The sequence below is a fragment of the Salvelinus namaycush genome, chromosome 20 (genome assembly GCF_016432855.1).
Source record: "Salvelinus namaycush isolate Seneca chromosome 20, SaNama_1.0, whole genome shotgun sequence".
Taxonomy (NCBI): Eukaryota; Metazoa; Chordata; class Actinopteri; order Salmoniformes; family Salmonidae; genus Salvelinus; species Salvelinus namaycush.
This window is the reverse complement of record NC_052326.1, coordinates 37,244,382-37,255,115: the sequence shown is the minus strand read 5'-3', so window position 1 is coordinate 37,255,115 and position 10,734 is coordinate 37,244,382. Positions and strand designations below refer to the sequence as shown.

The 10,734-nt window shown below is 40.2% G+C and overlaps 1 protein-coding gene across 1 annotated transcript; it reads right to left on the bottom strand.

The window, feature by feature from the left end:
- Positions 1–1,144: 1,144 nt before the first annotated feature.
- Positions 1,145–6,946, bottom strand: LOC120065321 (green-sensitive opsin-like). The gene is made up of 6 exons (XM_039016224.1): positions 6,929–6,946; positions 2,480–2,843; positions 2,138–2,306; positions 1,837–2,002; positions 1,484–1,723; positions 1,145–1,246 (listed from the first exon to the last, which is right to left on the bottom strand). Exons 1-6 carry the CDS (start codon positions 6,944–6,946, stop codon positions 1,145–1,147), a joined length of 1,059 nt encoding a protein of 352 aa, XP_038872152.1.
- Between the last annotated feature and the right edge of the window lie 3,788 nt (positions 6,947–10,734).

Below are 10,734 nucleotides of genomic sequence, written 5' to 3'. Positions count from 1 at the left end.
TGAGCCAATGGCTGTGTTTTCATCCCAGCCATTATGGCTGAGATATGAGGTACTGTAACAACAGGGCCTGGCCTACGTTAAAAGTGTTTTCAAAAAGTACAAAGTGTTTGTTAGGTGTTAAACCTCTGTTAAAAGATGCTTAAAATGATTAAAAGACAAAAAAAGTTATTGTGATTGGGTTGAATTGTGTTTGGGAAATAAATATAGATATGGTTTTAAAAAGGTAGTGATAATATTGAATTAAGTTGAGAAATTTGTAAGCGGCTTAATTTACACTGTCCCGCGGCTAAAAAACTGCCAAGAGACCAATTTTTGGGGACAAGCTATGTCTTCAAAATTGTAATTTTTACATAAATCCTGATTATTTCCAGGGATACACAACATTATAAAATATATGTAGAATACTGTGATTTTCTTCATGGAGTGATGCTGAATGTAAAGAAATTTATCAACTCTCCCCTACTCCCCAATGGACATGAATGAAGGTAGGATTGTAAATCAGTTGTCAAAAGAATATCACAACAACAAAGAAGTCTTTGTTATGCATGCATTTATTTATCTAGTAACACAATTTTTTGTTATTTATAAAATATTTACATTAAATGATGACACATGCCAGCAAAATTATTTCTATCCTGACAATAACATAAAAATACAATCTCGTGATCCAATCTCAACTACATTGAGTGACATTGTGCAGAATGACGCAGTGTTAGTGAAGAGAGGTGTTGCGTCATATCTTGTGTTCCTTATGAACTGTAGAAACTAGTTTGTGTCTTATTGTTGAGCCTTTAGATGTTACCATCGTAAATTATAGCCCTCCAGTTGGGGAGTTGTCTCTTGACTGAGGTGAGAGCAAAGAGAACAAGAAATCGTTTTTTATTAGATGTCAATACACTGCCCTGATTCTGTCACAACCTCCAGTAAACTTAATATAAAAACTGTTTACATCAGTTCATTTTAGGAATCTAAGCAGCAAAATGCAGTTCTTGATTTTGTTTTGGAGTCCAACTGTTACAAGTAAATATAATAATCAGCACATAACGTCCAATTGGTAGAAGTTTTCAGAAACAGTCCATGTCTTGTAGAGCATTAGACAAGGGTAGAAGTCAGAGGGCAGGAAGTGCAGAATGAGGGAAAGTCTCTATGCAGGGCCCACAGAAGAAACTTCTGTCCTGCTTGCTGACACTGACGTCTCATCTTCTTCTGCTTTCATCCCTACAGCGGCCAGCATGCAGCCACGGAACTGGGGGGGGGGGGGGGGGGGAATAATGAAAGGCATTGAGCATAACAAATTAAACATACAATATAATATGTTGCTGCTAGGTCAAACTCAAAGACTAAGTAGACAAGGTAAAACATGTATAAAGAATGAAAAGCAATGAGCATGACAAGTCGAAATACATTTAACAAAAAATCGATTCTAATGTTGCTAGGTCAAACTCAGTGTTCCAAGTAGAGAAAAAAAATGTCTGTTACCAACCTGTTTGTTCATCAGCACATAGATAATGGGGTTGAACAAAGCTGAGCTCTTGGAGAAGAAGGCAGGTATAGCCATGGACTGGGCAGTGAAAGCAACTCCTTTGTTGAAGAAGATCCAGGCAGCAAGGCTGGCATAGGGGGTCCAGGCGATCATGAAACCACAAACCATCAGGACGCACATACGTGTCACTTCCTTCTCAGCTTTCTGGGTAGATGCTGAGTCCTGCTGGGAAGCTGCAGCCTGAAAATGAAGATAATCAAGACATCAGAGTGGAGAACTATCACCTACATTGTATACAATAACCACTATGTTGAACTGCTAGATAAATGTGGTTTGTGTAATAAGTCACTTACCGCCTTGACTGTGAGGACAAGACTTCCATAAGTGAAGGCGATCATACAGACTGGGAATATGAAGTGGCAGGTAAACATGTAGATCACATATGATTCATTGTTGAAGCCTTCGGCTAAGGTGTAGTAGTCAGGTCCACATGAGCACTGCATGCCCTCTGGGATGTACCTAAGAAAAATTGAAATGCACAAAAGTATCATTGTGTGTGAGTGAGTAGGATTGGTGGTGGATGGAGCATGACTTGAATAGCATGTGAATAACATTTGATGTTACTTTACATTTTCTACACTGGTTACAGCTTACCTGGACCAGCCAACCAGTGGGGGAGCAGCACAAGCCATAGCAGCTATCCAGGTGAATGCAACACCAGCACCAGCGTGGGTGGAGGTGAACGTGAAGCTGCCCATGGGCTTGCAGACCACAATGTATCTCTCGACAGCCAGCACTACCAGAGACCACAGGGCAACCTCACCTGGAGAATGAAACCACAATCTGAAGTCAATTATTTCAGTTCTATATGTTCTAAACTTTGAGTGCAGTACATTCAATTCCAAATTGATTTTCAATTACTTTGGGTACAGCGAATCATTATTTTACATCCGTTTAAACTGAAGTAGATTCCATAGTATTTTTTTTATTTCTTACCTCCAAGTGTAGCCATGAAGCCCTCAATAGCACAGCCCATTGGCCCAAAGATGAAGTAGCCGTTAAGAGCAGATGTGATGGTGATGGTGAATCCAAAGAGAACCATTATCATTCCAGCTGCAGCCAAGTTGACCAGGATGAAGTTAAGGGGTTGCCGAAGCTTCTTGTTTGTGGCTGTGACATACAAGGTCAGCCCGTTGATGGGGAATCCAAAACAGATCAGGAAGAAAACATAGAAGGCAAGACAATAGTATTGCCATGGAGGCGCCAAGTAGTACTGTTGGTATAGAAAAGGACTCCTTACAAGCCCAGTCCGGTTGGACATGGGGATGTAGAAGTTGCTTCCTTCCGTGCCGTTCTGCATCTTCCCTCAGTGGATGTCCAACGAATGCAAGAGAAAGACAAGCTGAGATCTGATCTGGCTGTGAACCTTTGCCTATGCTAGGTTGTCCAGGTAGGGGGGTTTATACCATTTTGGGTCCCTATGTCATTGGGTCTAAAATTGGCTAAATTGGCTTAGGAACTAATTTGTTAATTGATCTTAACCTCAGATAAGGGAAAGGGCTTATTGTGACTAAATCATCTAATTAAACTAATTAAAGAATGAAGATTATCACACTGACCTAGTTTTATTGACGCCTGCTAGTAACTACAGTTCCTTCAGAAAGCATTCATACACAATAACTCATTCCACATTTTATTGTACAACAGACTGAATTCTAAATAGATTACATAGATTTTTTTCTCACCCATCTATACACAAGATCCCATTATGACAAAGTGAAAATAAGTTTTTAAAAAATGTCTGCTAATTTATTGAAAATAAAATACAGAAATAGTTTGGGGTCACTTAGGAATGTCCTTGTTTTTGAAAGATAAGCAAATTTGTGTCCATTAAAATAACATCAAATTGATTAGAAATATAGTGTAAACATTGTTAACGTTGTGAATGACTATTGTAGCTGGAAACACCAGATTTTTTATGAAATATCTACATAGGCGTACAGAGGCCCATCACTAGCAACCATCACTCCTGTGTTCCAATGACACATTGTGTTAGCTAATCCAAGTTTATCATTTTAAAAAGCTAATTGATCATTAGAAACCCTTTAGCAATTATGTTAGTACAGCTGAAAACTGTTGTTCTGATTAAAGAAGCAATAAAACTGGCCTTCTTTAGACTAGTTGAGTATCTGGAGCATCAGCATATGTGGGTTCGAATTGCAGGCTCAAAATGGCTAGAAACAAATAACTTTCTTCTGAAACTCGTCAGTCTATTCTTGTTCTGAGAAATGAAAGTTATTCCATGTGAGATATTGCCAGGAAACTAAAGATCTCGTACAACACTGTGTACTACTCCCTTCACAGAACAGCGCAAACTGGCTTTAACCAGAATAGAAAGAGGAGTGGGATGCCCCAGTGCACAACTGAGCAGGAGGACAAGTACATTAGTGTCTAGTTTGAGAAACAGAGGCCTCACAAGTCCTCAACGGTCAGCTTCATTAAATAGTACCCGCAAAACACCAGTCTCAACGTCAACAGTGAAGATGCAACTCCGGGATGCTGGCCTAGGCAGAGTTCCTCTGTCCAGTGTCTGTGTTATTTTGCCCATCTTAATATATATATTTTTTTGGCCCGTCTTAGATATGGCTTTTTCTTGCAACTCTGCCTACAAGGCCAGCATCCCGGAGTCGCCTCTTCACTGGGTGTCCAGGGTGTCACCCTTTCAAAGCATTTCATGGCTACAAATGTGAGCACTACAGGGTGATAGTCATTTAGACAGGTTACCTTGGCATTGTTGGGCACAATAATTATGTTTGAAACATGTAGGTATTACAGACTGTGTCAGGGAGAGTTTGAAAATGTAATCTAAGACACTTGCCAGCTGGTCAGTGCATACTCTGATTACGTGTCCTTATAATTTGTCTGGCCCTGCGGCCTTGTGAATGTTAACCCATTTAAAAGTCATACTCACATCGGCTACAGAGAGCGTGATCAAACAGTCGTCCGGAACAGCTGGTGCTCTCACCCATGGTTCAGCGTTGCTTGCCTCAAATCGAGCATAGAAGGCATTTAGCTTGTCTGGTAGGCTCGTGTCACTGGGCAGCTCATGGCTGGGTTTCCATTTGTAATCCGTGATAGTTCGCATGCCCTGCCATATTCAATAATGAGTGTCAGATACGGTTTAGTAGGATTCGATTTTCATCCTGTTTTGATGCTTTGCCTGTTTGATGGTTGTCGGAGGGCGTAGTGGGATTTCTTATAAGCGTAAGGGTTAGTGTCCCGCTCCTTGAAAGTGGCAGCTCTAGCCTTTAGCTCAGTATGGATGTTTCCTGTAATCCATGGCTTCTGGTTGGAATATGTACATACGGTCACTGTGGGGATGACTGCCGTGACTGATGTGGTAAACTCCTCAATGCCATCGGATGAATCCCGGAACATATTCCAGTCTGTGCTTGCAAAACAGTGCTGTAGTTTAGCATCCACAACATCGGACCACTTCCGAATTGAGTGTGTCACTGGTACTTCCTGTTTAGAGTGTTTGCTTGTAAATAACAATCAGGAGACTAGAGTTTTGGTAAGATTTACAAAATGGAGGACTAGGGAGAGCTTTTTTCGTCATCTGTGTGTGTAGCAAAGGTGGTCTAGAGGTTTTTTCCCCTTCTAGTTGCACAGGTGAAATGCTGGTAGAAATGTGTCAGAAGGATTTCAGTTTTCCTGCATTAAAATCACTAGGAGCACTGGCTCTGGATGAGCATTTTCTTTTTGGCTTATGACCCTATGTAGCTTGTTGAGAGCGGTCTTAGTGCCAGCATCATTTTGTGGTGGTAAATAGACAGCTTCAAAAAATATAGATGAAAACTCTCTTGGTAAATGGTATGGTCTACAGCTTATCATGAGGTATTCTAACTCAGGCGAGCAGAACCTCGAGACTTTCTTAATATTAGAGATGGCGCACCAGCTGTTAGCTATAAAATAGAGTCACACACTATAATAAACTCCCAATAATTTATTGGGTAAAATGCCAATGTTTCAGCATCACTGTGCCTTCTTCAGGGTAATGTCATGAATGGTTGAACCAGCTTATGTAGACAAACCATGCAATTAGCTGTTGTTAACAAAGAGACACACAGCCCCACCCTTGCATCTACGAAACACTGCTGTTCTGTTCTGCCGATGTATCGAAAAAACAGATAGATTTATATTAACTATGTCCTCGTTTAGCCACGACTCTGTGAATCATAGGATATACAGTTCTTCAGGTCCAATTGAACGGAGCTTGTCTAGTTGGTTTTACAGTGATTGCGAATTCGCCAATAGAACAGAGGGTAGAGGCAGTTTACAGTGCCTTCAGAAAGTATTCACACCCCTTGACTTTTTCCACATTTTGTTGTGTTACAGCCTGAATTTAAAACGGATTAAATGTAGATGTGTTACTGGCCTACACACAATACTCCATAATGTCAAACTGGAATTATGTGTTTACACATTTTTTTTAATTAATAAAAAATGAAAAGCTGAAAATGTATCTAGTCAATACGTATATTCACATCCATTTAAGGCAATGCTAAATAAGTTCAGTAATAAGAATTTGCTTAACACGTCACATAATAAGTTGCATGGACTCACTCTGTGTGCAATAATAGTGTTAAATGACTACCTCATCTCTGATCCCTAAGTCGAGCAGTGAATTTCAAACACAGAGTCAACCACGAAGACCAGAGAGATTTTCCAATGCCTTGCAAAGAAGGGCACCTATTGGTATATGGGTAAAAAAAACAGACATTGAATATCCCTTTGAGCATGGTGAAGTAATTGTTATTCCAAATGCTGTTACAGCCTGAAATCAAATTGGATTAAATCCATTTTATTTATGATTTTTTTTTAACAATACAAAACATCCACATACATCCCCTGCCAAGGCCCACCTGCTCACACCCCCATCTCCAGCGCCTGTATCACTCTCAGCCACATGACCTCAAACTGCACCATTTTGTTTCTCTCTATCGTCCACACAACTTTCAATATTTAGACAATAAATCATTGGACCGTTCCATTGTTTTAACGATGGAGGATTGGTTGATTTCCAGTTTTTAATTGTCATGTCTACTCCTGCTCCTCCCCTCCGGTGTTCGACGTCGCCGGGTTTACTAACCACCGGTCCTGGGAACCATCATTACAAGCACCTTGCTTTCATCATTATGCACACCTGTGCGTCATCATTTAGCGCACCTGGACTCCATTACCTCCCCTTTATCTGGCACTCCCAGGTGGTATTGTTTCTGTTTTTCATGTCAAGACGCTTCTCCTACGTTGTATCGTTCATGTTATTTGTTATAGTAAACTTACCACCTGCTTCTTGACTCTCAGTGTCTATGTTACATTAAGTATACATTTTTTCAACAAGGTTGATGAGAAAAGTATAGTGCAACCCATTGGGTATCTCACTGCACCCTCATATGCCATGTCTTGAAATATTCAGACAGACAGATTAAAGTCAATTTACATTGTAATACTTCTGACAGGCAACTTCTCCCATAACTTTTGGATTTCATAGCATTCCTATGAGACATGGATTATTGCTAGTTTTACACTGAATACATGATGTGCCTTTGTGCTGTAGAATTTGTGAATCTTACCATTAGTTTTTACTGGATTAAGCGTAAATTGTTAACTGTAACTTTGTTAGTTATGTTCCAACATTCCCTCCATCTTGTGCCGATATCTGTTATTTTAAGTCTTGGTTGGTTGTATAGGCTCTCTGCAAGGTTTTGTATAATTTACCTATCATATGAATTTCCTTTTCTGACTCAAATAGGATTCACATAAGATTGCTCTGATGTCCAAAAGATTTCAAATGGAAATGTCTTGACATGAAACCTTTAAGGTGCATGTATTTTAAAATATCTACATTGGTCAGTCCAAAATTCTGTCATAGAATTAGATGTATTTCCTATTACCAAGTCATTTTATGCCTTTAGTTTTCCATGTAGACCAATTTGTGACCCGATTCATATGTTGCATGTCACGACGTCACAGGAGAGTTGTTTGAACGTAAAAAACATTTTTTTTGCACAATGCATGTGAACTTGTGAACTATCGTCTGCCTTAATATCAAACTTGTATGCCATCTCTAAATACAAATAAAATTGTTAACTTACGAGCCTAGTTGGTTTAGCCACATAAAAAGTGAGCATCCTTCCCGCTAGCCATGATTGGCTGAGATAATGAGTGGGCTGGACATGCCGAGAGATTGGATTGGTCTGCCATATAGCAGTCTGTCTATTGGAGCTGGATGCGAATGCGAAACGCTCTGAATTTACGAACGGACAATCTGACAGCACAGTTGCAGTCACCAACGCTCTGGATAACATAACAGCCTAACCAGCTCTACTAGGGCGAGTAATGTTCAGTGAGCTGTTCTCTCTCTTAGATGTCTGGAAGTAGCGGGCAAGTTAGTACAGAACGCACGGATCAACCATTAAAGAGATGGGTGGGGCTAAGGCTTAAGAAGGTGTGAACAACGCTGAATGGGTGTAGACAAAGAAGGGAATTCCAATAGTATTACCAAAAGAGAGTTTAGAAGTTGATCAACCTTCAAAGCATAATTACTTTCCCATTGTTTCCTCAAATGCAGTGTATGATATACCATTTTGTAGCTCTGAGTCTCTACTTTTATCCAATGTAAAAAACAGAAATCCAAATGTTGCTACTTAAGACCGAATCCAGGTGGTGAGTCACATTTATTGGTGAATTATGAAAAGCTATCCAATGATTGTTCAATGTGGTTATGTTTTTAGGGCGTGATGTCGGTTCTTGAAGAATGTTTCATTTTCTTCTATATTGTTGTGTTCTTAACTATGAAGTTGTTAATGTTCTTTATCCTTAGAAAATAACCAAGTAAAAAATATTCTGGGTATGAACATGCACATCTTCAATATGTACTCATTGTTCCTCTTTACTGCATTTAACTATATGTCACAAGTAAAAGCCCTGGGTACCGAGTTGATACTTTTCCATGTCTAGAAGGTTAAAACCACCCTCTGACTTGGAAAGATGTGATACTTTCCTTGTTATTCTATGAGTTGTATTTGCTCATGTCTGTTATGACCGAGTATACTTTTTTAAAGAATGTCTTCAGTGGAGTCATTGGTATTACCGAGAATAAATATAAACACTTTGGGAACCATGCCATTCTGAAGAGGTTTATTCTAACTGTGAGATTTATTGGAAGATTGTTCCATTTAATTAGATCTGCTTTCATATTGTTGAGTAATGTAACTTTATCTTTAAATATTTGTATTTTGTTGTCAATTATTAAGCATCCTAAGTATTTGATATTTTTTGTGGACCACTTAAAGGATTGCAATAGATCATGAGTTATGCATTTTATTTTTCTTATTTTTATGAATTTGTATTTAACCTTTATTTAACTAGGTAAGTCAGTTAAGAACAAATTCTTGTTTACAATGACAGCCTTCACCAGCCAAACCCAGACAGCGCTGGGCCAATTGTGCGCCACCCTATGGCACTCCCAATCACAGCCGGTTGTGATACAACCTGGATTCGAACCAGGGTGCCTGTAGTGACACCTCTTGCACTGAGATGCAGTGCTTTAGACTGCTGTGCCACTAGGGAGCCATTCGGGAGCCTATCCTTAATATTTTGTGTTTTTTCCATGTTCATTTTATATCCTGAGATTCATAAAATATTGTTAACAAGTTGGGCATTGAGTATTCAATATTGGTCAGCAGTGGAGACTGCTGAGGGGAGGACAGCTCATAATAATGGCTGGAATGGAGTGAATGGAATGGTATAAAACACATGGTTGATACCATTCCATTCACTCCATTCCAGCCATTATTATGCAGCCTCCACTGTTGGTCAGTTATATCAGGGGGTCATCTGCTAAGAAATTTTGTTAATATTCATGTTTACAATACTGACACTTGTTATGTTTGGGTCCTGTCTAATTATTTATGCAAGTGGTTCAATTGCCAGAGCAAACAGGTGGGGGGAGATTATGCACCCGGCCCGCCACAGGAGTCGCTAGTGCGCGATGGGACATGGACATCCCTGCCGGCCATAACCTCCCCTAACCCGGCGACGCTGGGCCAATTGTAGGTCTCCCGCCCCATGGGTCTCCCGGTCGCGGCTGGCTGTGACAGAGCCTGGACTCTCTTCTTCCCCTTTCTGAAGCAATTTCATAAGATCGTGTACTGTTTGTGTATATTTTTGCTTTAAGACATTTATACTGAACAAAAATATAAACACAAGATACAACAATTTCAAAGATTTTACTGAGTTACGGTCCATATAAGGAAATCTGTCTTTAGGCCCTAATCTATGGATTTCACATGACTGGGAATACAAATATGCATCTGTTGGTCACAGATACCTTAAAGAAAAAGGTAGGGGCGTGGATCTGAAAACCAGTCGTTGGCTGCGTTTCAAACTCATAAAAGACACACCCTCATCCACTTACCCTCGCCCTATGCCCTTGGGGGTATCCCCGCGGCCATATTTGTTGTTGGCCCAAATGATTAGCCAAGCAGGGAAAGTTTGCAACATAAGCCCCTCAGCCCTCGTTTTTAATGGAGTTTGTGAGTATACAATTATGTTCACTTCGTGGCCTGAAATGCCCCATAATTCAATTTGCGATGATGGTACATCCGCTAAGAAAGTTCAGCCAAAATTTAAAACCTCAACGTAAATATGGAAAAGTCACCATACAAGTGTAAGTAAAAATGAATATAAATAAGTTTGAAATTGTGCTACTAATGCACAAACACGTCTCGGAAAAGTAATGATGTTTTTGTTTGGTTAGCTTTTGGAAATTGTAGAAATAAAAGCACCCACAAGCTACCGGTGGCTGAAAACACAATCGTCGCGGGACGAACGAGTGACGAATTTCCGGGCAAGGGCAGTCCACTTAAAAATCATTCATTCCTCCGCCCCTTGCCCTGCTTGTGTAAACTCGTCAGACGTCATGATACGTCATCAGAAGTGTCCACTTAATTTGAGGGCTGAGGGAAGAGGGTGTGTCTGTTAAGTGTTTGGAATGCAGCCAGTATCTGGTGTGAACACCATTTGCCTCATGCAGCGCGACACAGCTCCTTCACATAGAATTGATCAGGCTGTTGATTGTGGCCTGTAAATTGTTGTCCCACTGCTCTTCAATTGTTGTGCGAAGTTGCTGGATATTGGCGGGAACTGGAACACATCATACACGTCAGTCCAGATCATCCCAAACA